We start from the raw sequence: 23,383 nt of genomic DNA, 5'->3' as shown, positions 1-23,383 counted from the left end.
TGTGGTGTTGGATGTTGTCTTGCACCCACCTGTTCTGTCCTCCAGATGGTCGAAATGACAGACTGGACTTTTACATAGAGTGCTTCTGCAGGCGTGCACAGGCTGAAGTTGTGAACAAACAGCATTACTTTCCCATAACCTCAGCTGTACAGAATGCCATGCCATTCACAGCCCCAGAAACAACTCCGACATTATAATCAAAAGAGCTGACAACAGAGGTGCTGTAGTCATGAACAGGTCGGCTTATGAACAGGAGGCTGCCAGACAACGCTCCTCCACCACATTCCACAGGCCACTCCCCTCCGATCCCACTGAGGGGTACCAAAAGAAACTGCACCATCTGCTCAAGAGACAAGGTGGGTGAGGTAATAGCTTTCATTGGACCAGCTTGTGCGCATGGGCGGCAGGTTATATACTTGTGTGGGGCTCGGGCCCCACCAATATTCAGGGCTGGGCGCCCTGCTCCAGCAATAGTTGGAGCTGGGTCTCTTCCCGCCCACCCCGTCCTGCCTGGATCGGCCCCAGCCACCGCAAGTCTCCCCCCGCCGCCGCGACCCTGCCTGGAGCAGGTCCCAGCCCCCGCCTGCCACCCCCCCTCCGCGTGTTCCCCCCCCCTCCTCCGCCGCGTTGTGTTGCGTCCCTGCCTGACAGAACGCAGCGCGCTGCTGCCGGGAGGGCTCCCAGCAGATTTGCTGTCTGCTGCCGCAGGGTCCTAGTGCCTGCCCTCCGCCAGTACTGGCAAGGCAGGCTGCCCTTACCCTGAGCCTCTCCAACCCCAAACCCTCAGCCCCAGCCAGAGCCCTCATTCCCCCCGCACCCTAATCCTCAGCCCCAGCCCTGAGCGCCCCCACATCATGAACCCCTCATCCCTCCGCATCCTAATCCTCTGCCCCAGCCCAGAGCGCCCCTACATCAGGAACCCCTCCTCCCCACCCCTCACCCACAGCCCAACCCTCTTCCCTAGCCCTGAGCCCCCTCCTGCATCATGTACCCCTCATCCTCAGCCCCACAGTCCTCACCCTGCACTCCCTCCTATCCCCAAACTCCCTCCCCCTTCCCACACACCCCTTCCCAACCCCAAACTCCATCCCAAAGCCTGCACCCTTCACCTCCTCCTGCACACCCACCCCCTGCCCCAGACCAGAGCCTGCACCCAGCACCCTTCCTGCACCCTAATCCCCAGCCCAGGATCTGCACCCCAGACCTCCCCCGCCGAGCCCCCTCCCAGAGCCTTAGGCAGGTGGGGGCGGAGTTGGGGGGGCGGAGTTGGGGGCGGGTTCTGGGCCCCACCAAAATTTTTACAAACTTGCCACCCATGCTTGTGCGGGTGAGTGAGGCAACCTTTTGAACGCTGGTTGAGCCCACGAGGGCAGCCCACAGAGCATTTCCTGCGGGCAAGGGTTGCGTATGTTGTCCAAGTGCAGCAGTTCCTCAGCCTGAAACCGAAAGCGCTGGCAGTGGAGACAAGTGCCGGCAGCGCTGCCAGGGCGGATGCACACGGCCGGGGGGCGGGGAGCGCTGCTATCGCTGCTGCTTCGCCCTACAGCCCAGCCCCCAGGGTGCGCGGCGGCCGAGCGGCCTTTGGCACCGCGATTGCCCAGCGGCCGCTCCCCCCGGGGCAGCGCCGCCTCCTGGCGGCAAACCGGTCCCTGGCCGGGCAGCAAGCCCCGCTCCCAGCCATTACCACGTGTGACTCATCCCGCCCCCGGGGCGTGCCCGCCCGGGCGCCCAGGTGCGGCGAGTTTGCGCTCTCCCTGTTGCCCCCCCCACCCCACCCCAGCCCGGAGCGCGGCTGGGCTCTCGGCGGTGCAGGTGGTGGGGGCCGGCGGGAGCGCTGCGGAGGAGCCCCGCTGCCCGGGAAGATGCGACTGGGCTGGAGCAGTGAGTAGGCGCCGCGCACAGGAGGGAGCGGGAGCTAGCGGGCTGCCCCCCTGCCCTGGGGCCGGGCTGCGGGGAAGGGGGGCCGGGAGCTAGCGGGCTGCCCCCCTGCCCTGGGGCCGGGCTGCGGGGAAGGGGGGGCGGGCGCTGCTCGCTTCTCCCGGGGCTTGGGGGGAGCGGAGCAGTGGGGCGGGCAGCAGCTGGCGGGCAGATCCCCTTTCCCCGCGCGCCCTTGCAAGGGTGTTGGGCGGCCGCCGGAGCTCAGCTTCCTGCTTCGCTCGGGCCGGGCGGGTGTGCTTGGCCGCCCAGCGCTGGACCCGGAGCAGAAGCCTGTTGCTGCTTCCTGATGTTTGTCCCCCGATCGCTTCCGGGAGGCGCTTGGGACGTTAGACGTGTTGGGGCTTCTCGTCCCCTCTCCCATCGGTGCCTCTCTTTGCACTTCTCCTGGGCGGCTCCCCTCTCCCCAGCCACACTGGCGCCGCCTGGGACTCGCTCTCTGCCCCGTCTGGCCACCTCTACACTCCCAAGATTGATTGGCTAGTACAGCCACCCTTTGGCCCATGCCCGGTGTGTCAGCGCTGGTGCGTGTACTCCCAGCGAATGCTTGCACTGGTGTAAAATGTAGTGCCCCACAGATAGGTAACTGCCCCAGTGGGCCCTGCACCCTCTGGCTCACGGCCTTGTGGATCATTTGCACCGGGTTCTGTGGGATACCAGCCATTTGCCAGGGGATTTTGGGGAGCTGGGGATCATGTTCTGGAACCCCACTGAGCTCGGGTGGGGTGATAACACACACACACCTCTCTTCTGGCTCTAATCCACTTTGCCACCCAGTACACCTCTACCTCGATATAACACTGTCTTTGGGAGCCAAAAAATCTTAAATCTTACTGCGTTACAGGTGAAACTGTGTTATATTGAACTTGCTTTGATCCACCGGAGTGCACAGCCTCCTCCCCCCGAGCACTGCTTTACCGTGTTATATCTGAATTCGTTATATCGGGTGGTGTTATATCGAGGTACTGGTGTATATCAAAGGAGAGGGATATTTCTTCACGGTTATATAACTGCTAGTGAATCACTGGTGACCTAAGTCATTGATATCAAGGTAGACTGGTTAGGGAAGGTGCATGATGTTTGCATGTTTAAGAACATGTGATTTTAAAAAAAAAAACTGCAAGAAGGGACATTGTCCCCAACAGGCAGATTACCACAGGTGATATTGAAATGCCAATATTGATCCTGGGGGGATACAGCCTATCCCTTGGTCCTCTGGCTCATGAAGCTGTACACTGGTCACCTTGGCAGCATCAAGGAAAAATTCAACTACTATCTCAACAGGTGCAGAATGACTTTAGCATATGCTTTTGGTACCGATTGAATGGACACTAGCACAGCTTATTCAGTAGGTTGGATCTCAGAGAGGAAAAATAGCCTCCTAGTTCTAGCTACATGTTGTGTAATGCGTAATATCTGTGAGGCAAAGGGGTAAAAGCTGCCATCAGGATGAAGGGGTGAGATGGACAGACTGTCTGCTGAATTTGAACAGCAAGGGCTATTGGAACAGCCAACTGTGGAGCTATGCAGCTGAGGGAGATCTTAAAAGGCCAGTTTAACAGTCAGCCATAGTGGTATTATCTAATGTTGTTGTTGTTGTTACATAAAGTCTCTTGGGTGTTCTTATTATGGGTGGGGCTTTGCTTCCTGCTAGTCACTGTAATTCCTGGTATAAACTAATAAAGATACTGAGTCTCCAAAAAATAGAACTTCATTATGTGCAATGAAGCAGAGAGCAGAGTCAAAGCGCAAACAAACAAATACAAAGTTAAAAATCTTTTACCCACATTGTGACTTTGAAATCCCAAGTGAAAACAGTGGTAGGGCAGGGGAACATTTACGTCCATGTATCTGAAACCTGCAACAATTTGGCAGCATATACACTGCCAGGTGGTTTTCACAGGTACTGATTTATGTGTAGCTATTGTTCTCCTTGTTGTTCAGTGTGGAGTGATACGCATACAGATGTACACCATGATGCCAGGTGGCATAGTGGTGGGGGTGTAGTGAGCAGCGACTAGTCTTAAATGAGGAGGAAGGATTGGGGAAGGGGAGAGAGATGAGCACATATTGGAAAAATTAACAAACGTGCAGTTATTTAAGTAAACAACAAGGATGCGATAACTGAGTCCTTCCTCTATTAACTAATTAGGCCTTCTGCTCTTTTGTATCTTTCTTAGGCATCAATACACTTTTGACTAATTTATTTGCTCTTTCAACACCAAGTCCATTACAGAATTTGACCAAACCAGTCATTAAAAACTAATAATAATAATACCCCCAACTGAACAATAAGGAACACTTGACTGATGCTCAACTGGGTGGACAGGGCTGCAGAGCCTTTGCTATTTTTTTTAAAGTTCTAAAATCAATTCTTTTTTCTATGATATTTAGTTCTAAAAATTTCAACCATTTTGATGCAAAATGCTGTGACTCAACCTCCTTCACAAATATGGACTTGTGGTAGAAACCTGGATCTTTAACTTTTACATTCCATCAGAAACTTTTCACCTTCTTCTTTCTGGCTTGACTTCTGACCTTTTTGTTTTGGCTCAGTAACAGGCTCCCTGAATCATTTTCAATTTGATCCTTGTGTTGTTCCATTTCTTAGTTAATTAGATCAGGCCACGTTTCTACTGAGACTGCAGTGATTTATAATATATTGTGTTTGTCTGGGTAGGTCTGACTTCCATCAGCTCTGTAGACTCCCCCAGCCCAACAGCTTCGGGGTTGCAAGGCTCATGTTAGCACTCTACAAATAGCTGTGTAGACAGTGCTTTGAAGTTGCGACTTTGGCTTTGAAGCCTATGGAGGGCTCCTTTCTGAGGCACAACTTTAAAGCACTGTCTACACAGCTCTTTTAGTTCACTAGCCCAAGTCTGTCGACCTGGACTGGGAGGCTCGCTTCTGCAGCTGTGTAGACATACCCTCTGAAGCCTCTAAGTTTGCTTTTGTAATTCTAGTGCCATGTGAAAAATGTGCTTTTTATATATATATGCAAATTTCAACATTATTTATGGTAGCTGGGTGTGGTTATGGAGAGAGAAACTTTTTGAGATTTTCTCAAATGTCTTGGGGAAACTGGGACATTAAGTTCCCTTTTTTTTCCAAACAAAATGAATTTGACGGTGGTTACAGAAGAAAATTTGAATGCATTTTAGAACGGTTTAGGTATTCCTTTTTACTCAGTGAGGTTCAAATACTGTGGTGAACACTCAGATATCGGAAGCTAAGGATGAATCCACCTGAGACATTCACTCATCTTTTTTTCATTTTATTTTTATTGCCAGAGCCAGTGGCAAAGACTTCCTCTGGATATTTCTCTTTGTATTCTTGGATGGTATCTTCAGCAGCTTGGACACAATGTTCTCCTTTTTTCTATTTAGAAATAAACTCAGTAGCATTAATTAAGGGTGCAGTTTTCCAAGGATGGCTGCTTATAGCTCTTGTAGGGTCATTTTTCATGTTTCATCATCTTTCCTTAATGTCAACGCTGATCCTTTTAGTTCTTCCTTTACTATTTCCTCTATTTCCATTGGACTACTTAACTCTGTTGTGAAGACATAGCCTTAACTAGAGTTATTTAAAATTGCATCTCTTGAGCTAGGCTAACTTGAGAGAATGTGGACACACTTTGGACTTGTCTTCACTGCAAAGTTAACTCAACGTAGAATTTGAGTGTTGTGCCTAACTTGAGTCCCACATCCACACAGACAAACTCTGAACTTGAATGTGGTGGTGCTTTTGTCAGGGACTCTAACCCCGACAGCGAAGTTTGTTGTCTGACCACAGAGAAACAGGCAACACCAGCAAGGTCCGATCAGAAGCTCTTTATTGACAAGTGCACGCGTCAGTAAAGAGCAGCTCGTCTCCAGCGAGAACCAGCCACTCTTTACAACTTAGTATTAGCCTTTATAGACAGTTTTATTACGTCATACATCACTCACTTGAGCAACCCACCCCCTTTGTCTAACAACTTGAAACTAGACACTTTTAATAAACACACATGCCTAGACTTTGTCTACAACTTTAGATTATTAATTATATCTTAACAAACACCAAAAGTTAGAAATACAGGGGAGTTTTAAACAAGCCTATAACTCAACCAGGGAGTTAGAATCTGAACTGTGAGATACTAGAGTTTCTTATCAGTTCTTCTAACACTGTTCTTAACATAACACAGCTGGTACTATGCCAGGAATGCAATCCCTGGTTTTTCTCACTCTTTCCAGTGCTTTGTGAGACAATGCTGCTTTTTCCACTCTGGGTTTACCCAGAAACCTCTGTTAGCCTGACTTCAGTCAGGTTGGTATACCTGTTTTGTCTGCTATATCTTTATTCAGGCCTAACACTTTTAACCCTTGTTGGCTGTCCCATTGGGGGGTATAGGCTAACGCTTGAGTTAGTACAACTCATCAGCTGCTAACTTGTGTCCATGCTACAGAGTGGTCTTGTTATCTCCCTTCAAATGCTGCTAGTCCTCCAGCACTTTCCCACAATTCCTCCCAGGTGCCCAGGAAATATAGAAAAGGCTTCCCACAATTCACTGGGAAAGAATTCATGGGGCAACTCAGCTAACTGCAACACTAAAAACCCTGGGATATGCCCCCAGAAGTCTTAGGCTATATCATTACTGACAAAAATGGTGTGTTTTACCACAGGATAACTAACAAATACGTTAGCTATACTGCTGTAAAATCCTAGTGGAGATAAGGCACTACTTTTATTGAAAAGTCAACTACAGACAGGAATATAGTGCTGGCCTCACCTAGACATCTTGCGATAAACAATATAAGTGCTTTGTCTGTACTTAGGATTTTACAGTGGGATAACTGTTGTCTATTATCTAGCTGTAAACAAACAAAAAAAACCCATCATCCTACACACCTTTGTGTTAGTGAAGACAAAAGTGTAATGCCACATGAGTGAGTGCTGTGCTTGTGTGGACAAATTAGCTCAAGTGTTACGTGTTTGGTGTGTTGCTGCTCCCGCTAGGGCTAGGCTAGCTCAAGAGGAATACTCAAGCATAGAAAACTTGAGTTATTTTTCAATGGAGACAATCACTAAGAGTGGGTCTGTCGGTTGAAATTAGTCTGTCGGAGTATACCCAAAGCTAAGTGCATCAATTATTTCTTTAAAATGCTTATTTTGTACTTCATTGCTGTTAATGTGTAAAGGAAGGTTGCATGTGTTGGGTTTTTTTTAATTTAATTTTTTTTTTAATCAAGTGGAAAATTTTGCTTTTCAGATTTGTTTTAAATGGTATAAACATTGATTGACCTTTGCCTTTCTTTGGATGCTGAAAATGAACAAGACTTCTCTTGAATTAAGCTAATGTTAAAAAGCTAAATAAGCCTGGAACAAGGTTCTTAACAGAACAGAGTGGATATTTTTTATGATCATGAAAATCTCTCACATGATCACCAAACTCATCAAAGTTCTGCTCTTCACTTTTACAGTTATATTCAGTGTCACATTTGATCTACAAAAGGTGAAAGAAACTGAGTTTCTGTACTTTTTTGACGGTGACCATGAATCCTGTCTAGCTTGCTGCTTAGCAACTCTTGACATTGTTCACATTTTACTTTAGAAGAATCCTCTGTTTTCATTACTTAAATCCATTCAATTGTTTGGTTTTTCTACCACTCCCTTCAACTTCAGACATGCTGACTCAGATAAATCATACGCTAGGGTTTAGCAATCAGTGAATGCTAAATCAGAGGTTCTCAGGCTTTTGTACTGGTGACCCCTTTCACACAGCAAGCCTCTGATTGCAGCCCCCCTTATGCATTAAAAACGCTTTTTTATATATTTAACACCATTATAAATGCTGGAGGCAAAGCAGGGTTTAGGGTGGAGGGTGACAGCTCGTGATCTCCCATGTAATAACCTCACGACCCTCTGAGGATCCCCAGTTTGAGAACCCCTGTGCTAAATAGAGCTAGCCAAAATGTACTAAAACTTGACTCAATTTTTCAATACAATTTTTTTATTGGAAAAGTCAAATTTTGACCAAAAAAATGTAATTTTTGACATATTTTGCAAAAATTACGTCCTGTTTTCAACTAGCTCTAATACAAAGCACTCTTTTGCAATAGCTAATTACCTCCATTAGAAATGCCATTTTGTTGCATTCTAAACTCTCAGTAATGTGTCACTGTTGATGAAATTTCATTTTAAAAAAAATCAAAATGAAGCATTCTGTTACGGTCAAAATGTTCTGTTTTGACTTCTGTGGACTGGGACATTTCAATTTTCCATTTTGAAATGATTTTTTCTCCAATTTTTATTTTACGATCTAAATTATAATATAAAAAGTCAAAATGGATACAAAATATTTTGATTTTATTGAAGTATAATGTTTCACCTGACCTGAAATTGATTTTTTTATTTATTTATTTTTTAGCAAATTCCATTTTGCGGGAAATTTAGAAATTTACACTGTGATGGGGCAAGGCTAGATAACTATAGGAAAGTAGAGTGAAACAAGTACGTTAGTCACAGGCTACACCAGGGGTAGGCAACCTATGGCACACGTGCCGAAGGCGGCACGTGAGCTGATTTTCAGTGGCACTCACAGTGCGCGGGTCCTGGCCATCGGTCCGGGGGGGCTCTGCATTTTAATTTAATTTTAAAAGAAGCTTCTTAAACATTTTAAAAACCTTATTTACTTTACATACAGTGGTTTAGTTATATATTATAGACTTATAGAAAGAGACCGTCTAAAAAGGTTAAAATGTGTTACTGGCAGACGAAACCTTAAATTAGAGTGAATATATGAAGACTCCCCACACCACTTCTGAAAGGTTGCTGACCCCTGGACTAAACAAATCCCTGTTACCATGGTAACCAACTGGCAGTTGCTCTAGGGTTAATCAGGATACCTGGGGCCAATTAAGAGCCTTCTAGAAAGCAGTGGAGACAGCTAGGTTGATTGGGACAAATGAAGCCAATTAAGGGCTGGCTGGAACTAGTTAAAAGCCTCCCAGTTAGTGGCATGTGTCAGGAGCTGTAGGAGGAAGCCGCACTGCCTGAGAAACGGGGCAGGAAAAACCCATCAGGCGCAAGGAAGGAGGCCCCAAGGTAAGGGTGAAGTATCATAGACTATCAGGGTTGGAAGGGACCTCAGGAGGTCATCTAGTCCAACCCCCTGCTCAAAGCAGGACCAATCCCAGACAGATTTTTGCCCCAGATCCGTAAATGGCCCCCTCAAGGATTGAACTCTCAACCCTGGGTTTAGCAGGCCAATGCTCAAACCACTGAGCTATCCCCGTTGAAGAAGTGGAGGCTGCTGTGGGGAAGCGGCCCAGGGAATTGTACTCATCCTGTTTCAAAAAGTCAGCTACAGATAGCTGCTACTATTAGGGTCCCTGGGCTGGAGCCCAAAGTAGAGGGCGGGTCTGGGCCTCGCTCCCCCCCCCCTTTCCTTGATTAATTCAGCGAGACTGAGACACAACAGAGACTGTGCGAGGGAGGGTAGCGTCTCCTCACCTCCCTTGCTGGCTTATGATGGAAATGGCTCAGTAGGCTGTGACCCTTGTGCCTAGAGAGAAGAGCTACGTGGAGGTCACAGTGAGCCTCTGAGGCTAGCGTAATCCTCCTGGAAGCGCGGGACCCACTAAGACAAGGTCGGAGCTTTGTCACACCACATAGCAAATCAGAATGAAAAAAATTCAGCATTTCAGAATTTGACGTGAAACAGAAATGATGGTTCCTGTACAGCCCTAGTGTTAGCGTTTTAAAGCAGCATTTAAATAAATCATGTTAGCTTACATCATTTTAAACTCAACGCACCTACCACTCCAGCATAGATGGGACCTAGCTTGCTGGGATTGTGCTAAAGCATAGGGAATTTGTGAACTTCTTGCTCAAGAATTTGATTTGGGAACTACGCATATATCCCATATTTATTCCTGGGACAGGAAACTTAAAAATAAACAGGAGAATCTGTTCAGTCCTGATTTTTCTTGTCTGAACTGCTGAGTATTGTAAAAAAGCTCCCATGTTTTCCCTGGCCCTTCCCCATTTTCCAGCCCCCAAAAAAGACTGCATTTCAGTGATGGTCAAAGTAGTTCCTTAATGAACAGAGTGTACATACTCTCAATGTGAAGCACTTGGGTCATTTTGGGATGAAGATGCAATAGAAATGTGATATTTTATTAACATGGAGGAAGGGGGTCTGACACTTATCTCCAGGTATACATTTTTATTTCTGGGGAAGGGGTAACCAAGTGTCTGGTACAATGTGACTGTATTTATCAGTTTCACTCCCAAAAACATAGCAAATACACACCTGTCTCCTTGCCTATATAGACATTACTATAGCTTCTACAATAGTGGTGGAAATTATAGTATAATTGAGAGTCGCTGGACTTAGTGGCTGCTGTCCACATCTCTCTGCAGGCTTCTGGGCATCCAGATGTGTGCAAATCTAGATATCACATCTCCACCCTCAATCTAAACCCCAGCTCCATTTACATATCTGCCTATTCAGGCCTAGTGTAGTCGTCTCCTGTATTTCAAAGAGGATACGAAGAGCCCACTGTGAGCTATCTGTAGGGTAGGGTTTTAAACTGTCACCTATCACCGTAGCATCTGGGTGCCGCCAATCTAAAATGGATAACAATAGCTAAGTCTCTAGATGATTTCATGGAATCTCTGGCGTGTCTCCTTTTCCAGGATCAAACCTCTGCTTGGGGGTAAAGTGGGGTTTTTTGGGTTAGTTGTGTTTTAAGACTTTTTTTTTTAGGGTGGAAGGGGTTGTCGTTGACTGCTGCGCTCACTCTGTCTGCAGCCCCACCGAAGATGTCCAATAGTGTGGAATGCCTGTGCATCAGGACTGAATTTCACACTCTTACAGTAGTGTATTTGTGTAGCAGAACCATAGAAGATACTAGATTTTTAGTAGCCCTGTGTAGACTTCTTATCACATGCTGCCTTTTTTCGCATTAAATAATGGATTTGTTCTTTCTTATCAGACCTTGTGAAGTTATCAGGACTTATGTTAGCATCGGTGTGTGCTTGGTATTTGGGATACATGTTTGCAGATATCGTACCTGAAGATTCACTATCATCAGCTATCGAAAATCTTCAGAGTATTGGAGAGAAACCAGTACTTAAGGGTATGTGGTCACATGACTTTTTTTCTGCTAATATGCAGTATATTATAAGTGAAGCACAGTGTTTGTAATTTAACCTGCAAATGAGTTGTTAGTTACTGAATAATTGGTTGTGTTGCTCTCCTAAGAGAGCTATCAATTAATCACAGTTAACTCATGTGATTAACTCAAAAAAAAAAAACCAGTTGTGATTAATCACAGTTTTAATTGTGTTCTTAAACAATAGAAATTTATTAAATATTTTTGGATGTTTTCTACATTTTCAAATTTATTTATTTCAGTTGCAACACAGAATACAAAGTGTACAGTGCTGACTTTATTTTTATTACAAATATTTCCACTGGAAAAATGATAAAATAATTTTCATTTCACCTTAAGCAAGTATTGTAGTGCAATCTCTTTATTGTGAAAGTGCAACTTACAAATGTAGATTTGTTTTGTTACATAACTGCACTCAAAAACAAAACCATGTAAAACTTTAGAGTCTACAAGTCTATTCAGTCCTACTTCTTGTTCAGCCAATCACTAAGATAAAAAAGTTTGTTTACATTTATAGGAGGTAATGCTGCCTGCTTCTTATTTACAATGTCACTTGAAAGTGAGAACAGGCGTTCACATGGCACTTTTGTAGCCAGCATTACAAGGTATTTACGTGACAGATATGCTAAACGTTCGTATTCCCCTTCATGCTTTGGCCACCATTCCAGAGGACAAGCTTCCATGCTGAAGACGCTCGTTAAAAATAATGTGTTGATTACATCTGTGACTGAACTTCGGGGGGGGGGAGAATTATATGTCTCCTGGTCTGTTTTACCTGCATTCTGCCATATATTTCATGTTAGAGCAGTCTCAGATGAGGACCCAGCACATGATCATTTTAAGAACATTTTCACTGCAGATTTGACAAAACGCAAAGAAGGTACCAATGTGAGATTGCTAAAGATAGCTATGGCACTCGACTCAAGGTTTAAGAATCCAAAGTGCATTCCAAAATCTGAAAGGGACAAGGTGTGGAGCATGCTTTCCGAAGTCTTAAAAGAGCAACACTTTGATGCAGAAACTGCAGAATGTGAACCACCAAAAAAGAAAATCAACCTTTTGCTGGTGGCATCTGACTCAGATGATGAAAATGAACATGTGTTGGTCTGCACTGCTTTGGATCGTTATCAAGCAGAACCCATCATCAGCATGGTTACATGTCCCCTGGAACAGTGGTTGGGGCACGAAGGGACATATGACTCTTCAGTGCATCTGGCACATAAATACCTTGTGACACTGCCTACGAAAGTGCCATGCGAATGCCTGATTTCCCTTTCAGGCGACGTTGTTGTAAGCAAGAAACGAGCAACATTCTCTCCTGCAAAATTGTAACCAAACTAGTTTGTCTGAGCAATTGTCTATGTTTGTAGTACTCTAGAGCACTGGTCAAAAGATCATCTCAGAGGACTGCTGGGACCCATTCTTCCCAATCAAATTCCTCTTACCTCTTTACCCTCATTTGGCAAGCAGGTGCCAATTTCAAGCTCATATAAATCTGCAGTGTTTTTGATAGGATGTTTGTAGATTGGCAAGGTTTGCCTTTGGAAGTACTTGTGTGACCTTGCTCTTATATACTGAAATTAATTGGTCATTTTGGTATATGAATTATGTTTACACAGTGCTCAAATAAAGCATGTTCTGCTTTCTTATTCACTGCAGCGCCACCCCCCAAAAGACAGAAATGTGACCATTGGTCTCCGTGCTCACCTGGGAGCTATGCTTATCGATTACTCAGTGGTGGTGGCAATGAAAAGTTTGCCAAGATTTGTTTTGAAGATGAGCTGTAAGTACCAGTCTACTTCGAGTTGAAGCAAGGACTACCTGGAGTAGTAGGGACATTTTGGTTTAGCAACAGACTAAACATTTATTATTAAGAGACATTTCTTAGATTAACGCAAACTTCGTGACACAAAACCACCAATCTTGGGGTTTTCCCCTTTCAATACTATTTACCATGCTATGCTCCTTAAGTCCCTCAAGCAAGAAACCACCATCTCGGGTCTCCTCTGTAAAGTATAGCTGCGATTCTAGGACAGTCACACAGCAAATGAGGCACGCTTGGAAATCCAGAGGTGGGATTCATTTAGATGTTGTGGTTTTTAATTTAATGATTCTAAACTTTTTTTTAAATCCTCATCAATTTTTGTTACCTCTGATCCATGTGTTTTCTCCCTTTGGATAGCTCATTGCTTTCTCATCATTGTGTCCAAATGCTGTTTTCATTGAAGTCAGTGCCAAAATTTTCACTGACTTTACTGAGGCAAAAATTTGACTCGGTGTCCTTATTTCTGTTCAGCTGACGCACTCCTGACATTTTAATTTCTCTCTCTTCTGACTACATGATTGGCTTCATTGTGTCAACTCTTGGATCCCTGAATAATTCTGTTCCATCTGTGTAGAGAATAACCCCTCCCTTTTTTTAGCCCATTACCAACACTAAGCCGCACCTAATTTTCTCTGTTCCATTGCATCTTTCCAATCTCCCTCGCTGTATGTATTCTGAAAGTATATTTGTTTCTTTGACACTTAAGATTTTTTCCTGTTAGTCTACTTCATCATTTTGTTTTCTCTGTGCTTGTGTCACTAAAGTAATCTTCCTGTTCTATCTCTAACTTTTTTTTAACCTTGTATCTTGGCTTTTCTCTTTTGTTCATATAAACTGCTTTGGGCCAAGATTTTCAAAAGTGACTAATGGTTGTGGATGTCTCAGGTTTCAGACTGGAAACGGGCCTAATTTTCAGAGATTGGATGCTCAGTGTATTCTGAAAATCAGGACTCTTTACAGTATCTCAAGTTAGGGGCTCAAAAACTGAGGCCCTTAAAATCAATAGTCACTTTGGAAAATCTTGGTGTGGAGCTGCTGTGAAAATACACTGGCCTATACTATAAAGCTGCATGGAATGATGCCACAAAACTAATTATTTTCTCTGGCGTTTTTACTCTGCTTGTGCTGTACTTGTACAGGTTACAGTGTTGAATTAGACTCATTATGGGCTCTCCGGAGGAAACTGTCCAATGCGCCATAGATTTTTTAAGACATGGCTCCATTGCTTTCAGCAGACTCCTCAATTAAACGATTAACCTAAGAACAAGAATACCAGGAATGACTTTGCATAGGTAAATATCACACCCTTCTGGAAGTACAATTCCTGACTGATGGTGTATTTATTTCAATTTCAGGCTCATAAGTGAACAGAAGGGTAATGTTGGAAGAGGTATAAACATTGCCATTGTGAATTGTAAGTAAGAGAAGAATGTTATGGGGACAATGGTAGTACACTAAGAAAAATGATTTTGCATGTCTGAGATGCAATGTAACAGTCTTCCCTCTATATTTTTTAAACTACCATTTCCTCTCTATTGGACACTTACGAAACTAAAGTAACGAAGCACAATAATGGTCTGTCATTCCCAGTCACTTTTAGTGTGGCCTTGCAATGTATGAATGACTGAAAACCACAGCCTTCTCTGTGGCAGTAGTACAGAGAGTGCCGCATTCACATCTTTCACTGCCTTAGAGGAGTTGTGTTTCCTTACACAGCAGCAGCTGGTAACTTTCTAGTTTTATCAGATTCAAATTCATCTTAGCTTTAACAACAATAAAAAGAAGCACTTGAAGAAAAAAAATCTTAGAATAGTGGGTAAACAAAAAAAAAATGTTTTTGTTAAATTTTCAGTGGATGAGAATGGACAACCATGAAAAGTTGTGCAAGTGGCCCTGGATTTTAAATTGGAGAAAGTAGAATTACTTTGCATGTCACATAAAAGAAATTTCTTAGTTCTCTAATAACTAGGATGAGGTGCAATATATTTAATAGTGGCCCCTCCTGTGAGGAATAAGAGCCCCGAGTCTGGAAAACAAGCTCATATGTAGTGTGGTGTTTACTTTGACCTCAAAATGTTGCAATATATATTTAAAAAAAAAATTTTTTTTGTTCTGTTTATGCATCCATTTACCTTCCAAGTGAGTAGGCAAAGAACCAAGTTGTGTACGTTGGTGTGGCTCCAATGAGAAAGGAGATATCCTGTTTATACCAGCTGAGGAGATGGTCCAAAGGTTTCATTTCCTTGTTACCAAACTTATCTTGCATTTTTACTTTCTATTAAAAAAAATCATAAAGGATTTAGTGACCACAGTAGACAACCAACTGAACATGAGTTCTTCGTGTGAGACTGTAGTTAAGAGGATGATCGTGTAGAATGTAAGTAGAGGAATATCAAGTAGAATAGGGAGGTGCTATTACCTCTGTACGTGGTATTAGTGAGACCATTACTGGAATATTGTGTCTAGCTCTGGGGTCTACACTTAAAGAAAATGTTGAAGAATTGGAAAGGGTTCAGCAAAGAGCAACATGAATGATTTGAGAGCAGCAAAACTGTAATAATGAGAAACTACAGAAGCTAAACCTAATTAGTTTATCCAAGAAAAGACTGAGGTGACTTCATTATGGACTTCAAGTACCTACATGGGGAAGAGACAGCTGTTTAATCTAGCAAAAAAAGGCATAACAAGATCCAGTGATTGGAAACTACAAATTCAGACTAGAAATACAGTGCAAATTTTAAACTGTGAAGGTAATTAACCATTGGGGCAACTTACTAATATAGTGAATTCTCTTCAAGTCTTTACATCAAAACTAAATATCTTTCGGAAGGATCTGCTACAACTTAAACAGATATTATGGATTTGATGTTGAAATTATTTGGTGGGGTTCTGTGGCCTATACTATGCAGGAGGTCAGACCAGATAATCACAGTGGTCCTTTGGGCCTTAAAATCTGTGAAAATATTGCAGAATAGAATATCTTCCATCCTTCCACTGAGAGGTAGTTTCTGGCTAAACAAATATTTACATGTACTCCTTAATTATCTTGCTTCTTTTATCCACTGGTTCAGATAGAAAAGTGGACATATCTAACATTGCAATACAGTAAAACATCCTCTGCATATTTTCTAATTAATTAAACCTCTCCACTACAGACTGTATCCAACCCATTGTTTGGTTTTTTTGGTAGCATCACTTTAATATGTTAATTCACATTGCTATCCCCTTTCTGTTCTGAATGAACAGTTTTTGTTGTTAAGGAAGAGAAAATTATAAACCAAGATTAACAACACAGAGAAAAAAGTGATATTCCACATACAAGCACAGTAAAATCCAGGATCCTCAGTTTGGTGTGATCTCTGGTATCTGTGCAGGAGAGGCCCAGGTCTGGAATGTTGTTTCTCTGCTTCAGGAGGAAAATAAACTTTTACAGAGTCCTATGCTTTTAAGATACTTCCCCCTCTGCCATGATCCTGCCAAGGATGAGAGCCAAGATGAGCCAGAAAGAGGGCAGCAATTGCCAGATCTTCTCACTGAGTGGCAGCATGCAGTGCTCCAGAGGAAAGCATCCTCCTCTACCTAGATGTGTGTGTCTTATGTAACTGATCAGTGCCTAACTCAGTGTGGCATTTGAAAGCATAGCATGAAAATTGGTTACTGGTTTTGCAGTTTTCCTACTAGCAAAAAAAGATGTTCCATGAATTTGTCAAAGAATTTTGAAATCTTGAGAATTACCTCCAGTTTTACATCTGTTTCATGAACTAAAAAATAGGCCCATCTGAACAACAATGAAATTAATTATGATTATTGACCAAGATTTTCTAAAATGACTAGTGAGTCTGGGAGCCTAACTTGAGCCACTAGAAAGAGGCCAAATTTTTCAGAAATTTTTCAGAAATTTCACTGAAAATTAGGGCTATTGAAATTGTCTCAATTTGGGCCTCCAAAATCAATAGCCACTTGAAAACCTTAGCCATTGTTAGGAACTAGCATAAAGTATATATGCAAGTACCAAAGTTCATAATACAATTCACTCATTCTTTTAAACATAATGGAATTGGCTTTACTTTTTTACTTTATTTGAAAGAATCTGGGCAGAAATCTTTTCTATCATGCTACAGTTTTGGCGGAGTTCACTTGCACGATAGCTTTAATTGATCACTTCTGTGTGCCATTGGTGGGCAGGAATTAATGCTGTCAAGGACAATCACCATGGTTATAGATTTCCTTCACCAGATTAATTTTCTGAACTTGGAAGGAAATCTGGCACTAATGAAAACTTGAAACTGTAGTAATAACTAAAAATAAGTGCATCTACTATTTTATATTTATCAGAGGGGTAGCTGTGTTAGTCTGTATTCACAAAAACAATGAGGAGTCCGGTGACACCTTTAGATTTTAAATAAATCTGTTAGTCTTTAAGGTGCCACCGGACTCCTCATTGTTTTTATTTTTAGTTGTAACCATTGTTTACTTTCCCCTTACATATCCCTTTCCTTCCCCGTATTTAAAGTGTATCATTCTTTATTGCAGATAAAACAGGAAAAGTTATATCTACAGAGTTTTTTGACATGTGGGAAGGAGGTAAGAGCTAAAGTATCACCAAATAAAAGTGGCAGAGGGTCTCTTGTAGACACTTTTTTTCCCCATACAGAAGAAATTTGGACTAAAAGTATTTTTTTCAATTAAATATTTGACAGTTGCTAAAGAATGATCAGTAATTTAATATAAAACAGATGGCAAAACAAATTTCTCTGCTCATCTGGAGTACTTCACAGTTTAATACTAAAGAAAAAAACTAAAGTGCATCAGGCCTTTGTTTTATTTCTAGATTGCTGTGCTGTAGGCGATCAGACTAGGTGATCACGATGGTCCCTTCTTACCTTAGTCTGAGTCTAATCTGTCTCTTCCTACTTACTCCAGAGCTCCTGAGAGGTGCTGATCATTCTGTACGCTCACTGTCTTCGGGGGGGGGGGCGTTGAACGCACTCAGTATGTTTCAGGATTGGGCCTTCTGCATGGGAATGGGGGAATTACCTGGCTAGAGAAAAATAAGTAACTTACTTCTGTTTTTTGGAGAAGCAAAGTAGCAATAAGATGAGTATAAGGTGTTTTGTGCATCGGCATGGGGGTAATGTGGTAATGAATAATCATTTGTTATATCAACAGACTTCTCGGGACCCATGACTACTTTCATTAAAAATGCACCTAAAGGGTCACTTCTCTTGATGGTGACCCATGATGATGGAAGCACCAGGTAAGCAAGCATTTGTGTACCAGCCCAGTGCTAGAATAATAAATGGCTTACAACTCTTAGAGGAGAGGAAAGTGATCAGGAACAGTCAGCATGGATTCACCAAGGGCAAGTCATGCCTGACTAACCAGATTGCCTTCTATGATTAGAGAACTGGCTCTGTGGATGAGGGGAAAGCAGTGGACGTGTTATTCCTTGACTTTAGCAAAGCTTTTGTTATGGTCTCGCACAGTATTCTTGCCAACAAGTTAAAAGAAGTATGGGCTGGATGAATGGGACTAAGGTGGATAGAAAGCTGGCTAGATCATCAGGCTTAACGGGTGGTGATCAATGACTCCATGTCTAGTTGGCAGCTGGTATCAAGCGGAGTGCCCCAAGGGTCGGTCCTGGGGCCGGTTTTGTTCAATATCTTCATTAATAATCTGAAGGATGGCATGGATTGCACCCTCAGCAGGTTTGCAGATGACATAAACTGGGAGGAGTGGTAGATACGCTGGAGAGTAGGAATAGGATACAGAGAGACCTAGACAAATTAGAGAATTGGGCCAAAAGAAATCTGATGAGGTTCAACAAGGACAAGTGCAGAGTCCTGCACTTAGGACAGAAGAATCCCATGCACTGCTACAGATTAGGGACCGAGTGGCTAGGCAGCAGTTTTGCAGAAAAGGACTTAGGGGTTACAGTGGACGAGAAACTGGTTGACTCGACAGTGTGCCCTTGTTGCCAAGAAGGCTAACGGCATTTTGGGCTGTATAAGTAGGAGCATTGCCAGCAGATTGAGGGATGTGATCGTTCCCCTCTATTCGGCATTGTTGAGGCCTCATCTGGAGTACTGTGTCCAGTTTTGGGGCCCACAGTACAAGAAGGATGTGGAAAAATTGGAGAGAGTCCAGCGGAGGGCAACAAAAATGATTAGGGAGCTGGAGCACATGACTTATGAGGAGAGGCTGAAGGAACTGGGATTATTTAGTCTGCAGAAGAGAAGAATGAAGGGGGATTTGATAGTTGCTTTCAACTACCTGAAAGGGGGTTCCAAAGAGGATGGATCTAGACTGTTCGCAGTGGTACCAGATGACAGAACAAGGAGTAATGGTCTCAAGTTGCAGTGGGGGAGGTCTAGGTTGGATATTAGAAAACACTATTTCACTAGGAGGGTGGTGAAGCACTGGAATGGGTTACCTAGGGAGGTGGTGGAATCTCCTTTCTTAGAGGTTTTTAAGGCCTGGCTTGACTGGGATGATTTAGTTGGGAATTGGTCCTGCTTTGAGCAGGGGGTTGGACTAGATGACCTCCTGAGGTCCCTTCCAACCCTGATATTCTATAAACTCAGGGTGGCAACCTTCTGAGAAGCAAAAGTTGTTACAGCTTGAGCTATGACCAAGTTTAATCACTTACCTCCTCTCAGTCATTTGATGCCGTTCCATTCAACACTTGCCCATATAACATGGCCTGAACCTCTCTCAGACACTGAGATTACATGAAATTTCTTCCAACAATAAAATATACAAAAGAGAGAGAATCCCTCGTAACATAGAATTCTTCTCTCTGCTCCCTTGTGCAAACTCATTGTCTTTTATTAACATTGGTGGAGTTGCACAAGTATAAGTGGGGGTAGAATTTGGTTTCATGAATTTTATGGCACATTACTGGACAGTTCTCCAGTAGAAGATACAGGAAAGTTTTAAAAATTATTCATTAATAGGAAAACAGAAATTACACCATATAATATCAACCGACTATATCCTTTTTTACATAACTTATTTTTAAAGTTCTGAATTTCCAAGTCTCCAATGTTACATTTTTCAACTCTTCTACTAGATTAAACGTTGATGCAAAAAAAGCAATAGCAGAGCTTGGCAGTAAAGAAATATGGAACATGAAGTTCAGGTCAAGCTGGGTCTTTATAGCTGCCAAAGGTTTCAACCTACCAGATAACATTGAAAAAGAAAAGGTAGGGTTTATTTTGTTTTCTGTTTTGTTTTGTTTTTTTAAACTGTAATTTTCACAAAGCCTTCACAACCTTGTGTTTTGTGACTTCTTTCTCGAAACAGGTTTCCAAAAGTGACTAGTCATTTAGGGTGTCTCAATTTTTGAAAGCCCAACTTTTGAGACACCTTTAAGGAGATCTGAATTTCAGAGGGTAGGTGCTCAGCACTTTCTGAAAATCAGGACTCTTTAAGAGTCTCAAGATGGACACCCAGGCAGGGAGATGCCCAAAATCACAAGTCATTTTTTAAAATCTTCGCCTCCTCAGACTTGAGGAAAATGTAACAGGAATCATTTCTGTATCAGAACTTCTCCTCATAGCAGTGTGTTTTAATTTATATACTCAGTGCAGTCATTTTTCTGTGATGCAAGGAGGGGAAAAGAAATCAATATGCTTAGCCCAGCTCAGTTTCCACAGAATTCTCTAACTATTCTATTTTCCGAAGATATACGGAATTATCCCTAGTTTCACGTCTTTTCCAGAATGTTGTTGGGTGTTACTTACTGAAACAAATTACCGTATTTTCCGCACCATAAGGCGCACCGGATTATAAGGCGCAGTCTCAATTACGGAGTCTATTTCTGTACTTAACCCATACATAAGGCGCACCGTATTATAAGGCGCATGCTAAAACATACGGTCTACAAAAAAAGGTAACGGTGTTCATAGTAAAAAAACTTTATTCTACTATTTAACAATACACTCACATTATTTTTTAATCATTCTTCTCCCACAAATCCATCAAAGTCCTCATCTTCTGTGTCTGAATTGAACAGCTGGGCAATTTCGCCATCAAACATGCCGGATTCTCTCTCATCATTGTCGGAGTCAGTCTCGTTGCCAGGTGGCTGTTCAGCAATGATGCCAGCTTTTGCGAAAGCTCGGACAACAGTTAAAGCAGATACCTTAGCCCAGGCATCCACAATCCATTCACATATGGTGGCGTAACTCGCCCGGCGCTGCCTCCCACTGTTAGTAAAGGTGTGTTCGCCGTCTGTCATCCATCGCTCCCACGCCGTTCGTAACTTCACTTTGAACGCCCTGTTTACACCAATGTCCAGCGATTGGAGTTCTTTTGTTAATCCTCCCGGAATGATGGCAAGCTCCGAATTCATTTGCTTCACTTGGTTTTTCACAGTAGTGGTAAGATGGGAACGCATGGAATCGCAGATCAACAGGGACGGTGATGCGTGGAAAAAACCATCCGGTCTCTTTACATACACCTCTCTCAGCCACTCTCTCATTTTCTCCTCGTCCATCCAGCCCTTTTGATTGGCCTTAACGATGATTCCAGCTGGAAACTTTTCTTTTGGCAGCGTCTTCCTCTTAAAAATGACCATAGGTGGTAGTTTCTGTCCATTACCGTGGCAACCAAGAACAACAGTGAAAGCCGACTTCTCATGCCTCGTGGTGCGTATCGATACCGTGCTGGTCCCCTTTTTCTCCACAGTATGGTTCACGGGGATGTCAAAAGCGAGGGGGACCTCGTCCATGTTGGTGATGTGGTTGGGCTGGATCTTTTTGTCGGTAATCTTGTTACTGCAGTAGGTGCGGAAGATGGCCAGCTTTTCTTTGTAATCCGCCGGCAGTTGCTGCGCCACGGTAGTTCTTGCGCGGATGGAGAGATGGTGCTTTCGTTTTATGAAAAGGCGTCAAGACGGACCTCCTTGAAAGTGTTCGATCTTCATGTCTTGTGCTATCGTTGTTGCCTTCAGTCGAATGGTGACTGTAGAGACGCTTCTCCCGGCTGTTCTTTGTTCAATAATCCATTGTTCAAGTTGGTCTTCTAACTGTGGCCACCTCGATTTGTTCCTGTGGAAACTCTGTTTCGTCTTCTTAACTTGGCGCAGTTCATTTTCTTGCTTCCTCCACTTCCGAACCATAGATTCATTGATGTTGAATTCTTTCGCAGCTGCTCTATTCCCATTTACAACCGCGTAACTGATAGCCTGTAGTTTGAATTGTGCCTCGTAAGCATGTCTCTTCACTGGTGCCATTTTCGGGGGTCCTTAGACAAACAAATGTCTAAGGAGGAGTGGAGAAGGTAAACGTACGTACTGTACGCACTGTACGTATTACGTAATGTTCTCTGATTGGTTTATCGCTGCCAGCGTACGTAGTTTACGTATTACATCCCTGTGTCAGCGAAAAATGATCCGACGGTCAATCAAGCAAAGCGCTTACCAAAGATTTTGGAACTCAGTGCACACATAAGGCGCACCAGATTATAAGACGCATGGCCAATTTTTGAGAAAATGTAAGGCTCTTAGGTGCGCCTTATAGTGCGGAAAATACGGTACCTACAGGAAATACTTCAACATCAATGTCCTGTGCTATGAGGTCTTCTGGGCAATAAGGGGTTTGGGTTATAACATTATTATATAATCATTCCTCAAAGATGATGAGATGAGGAGGTGCCAGTTTAAGATAAGCAAAACATGAAGTATATCTGATGATTTCCAAGCCTCTGTCCCCATATCTTTCCCTCTTGCTACACAGGGAGGCATGAAGTTTTCCAGACTAGTGATGACAGCCTATAAATGATAAACTGAAGGGGTTTTTTTGTTTGTGTTTTTTTTTATAACCAGATCAACCATTCTGACAATAGCAAGAACAGATATAACGGCTGGCCAGCTGAAATCCAGATAGAAGGTTGTATCCCAGTAGACCTGATCTGATCTTACATTTTGCTAATAAAGTCATATAAATTATTTTTATATATGGTTGCAGTCATAAAATGGATTAAAATCTAAACAGCTGCTATAAATTAATAAAGTCATATATACAATTTTAACCACTTGTCCTTCAGAGGTGTTATTCTGTAATTGGTCTGAAAGCAAATACCTGTTTCAATGACAGGTGCATATAAAATAATCCATTTTCTGGTCTGTAAGTAGGATGGTATGGTAGATCTGCCAGGATTATCAAAATGGTACTGTATTGTCACTGTAAATGGCAAGCCTAATTTTTTTGTAGGGTGCTTTCTGCTTTTAGGAGGAAACATGATATAAAACCAAATTCTATTTCTTCTATCACAGAATCCCTAGCAGTGAAACAGATTACTCTGATGCAGTGAATTAGTAATTCTTTATCTCCTAAGAAAAGTTTGAATTGCCAATTGTGTACTGATGATTAACCTATTCTAGCAATCACCAGAGTCACTTACAAGAAGTCTGTGCTGATGATCTACACCCTTAAATTTCATGGGTTTGCTCCTCCACCCC

General features: G+C 43.0%; 1 protein-coding gene across 2 annotated transcripts; it reads left to right on the top strand.

Moving 5' to 3' along the window:
• The first annotated feature begins 1,751 nt into the window (after positions 1-1,751).
• On the top strand, positions 1,752-22,953 carry FAM3B (FAM3 metabolism regulating signaling molecule B). 2 transcript variants are annotated; one of them, XM_039520454.1, is made up of 8 exons: positions 1,752-1,881; positions 10,914-11,057; positions 12,753-12,876; positions 14,274-14,332; positions 17,452-17,502; positions 18,088-18,175; positions 19,991-20,123; positions 22,748-22,953. In XM_039520454.1, the coding sequence occupies exons 1-8, from the start codon at positions 1,863-1,865 to the stop codon at positions 22,835-22,837; spliced, it is 708 nt and encodes a 235-aa protein (XP_039376388.1). In that variant the 5' UTR covers positions 1,752-1,862; the 3' UTR covers positions 22,838-22,953. The 2 variants fall into 2 exon arrangements, with proteins under 2 accessions (XP_039376388.1, XP_039376387.1); XM_039520453.1 differs by lacking the exon at positions 1,752-1,881 and adding an exon at positions 8,830-9,018.
• The last annotated feature ends 430 nt before the right edge of the window (positions 22,954-23,383 follow it).

This window comes from Mauremys reevesii, linkage group 1 (assembly GCF_016161935.1).
Source record: "Mauremys reevesii isolate NIE-2019 linkage group 1, ASM1616193v1, whole genome shotgun sequence".
In the NCBI taxonomy this organism is placed as follows: Eukaryota; Metazoa; Chordata; order Testudines; family Geoemydidae; genus Mauremys; species Mauremys reevesii.
Note: the sequence above shows the minus strand (reverse complement) of the source record. Positions and strands in the feature narration are given on the sequence as shown.

Excerpts from the sequence above, each read along its gene's own strand:
- FAM3B (XM_039520454.1), top strand. Across the intron at positions 11,058-12,752 it reads AGAGAAACCAGTACTTAAGG|CGCCACCCCCCAAAAGACAG; the intron begins GTATGTGGTCAC and ends TATTCACTGCAG. Across the intron at positions 14,333-17,451 it reads AAACATTGCCATTGTGAATT|ATAAAACAGGAAAAGTTATA; the intron begins GTAAGTAAGAGA and ends TCTTTATTGCAG.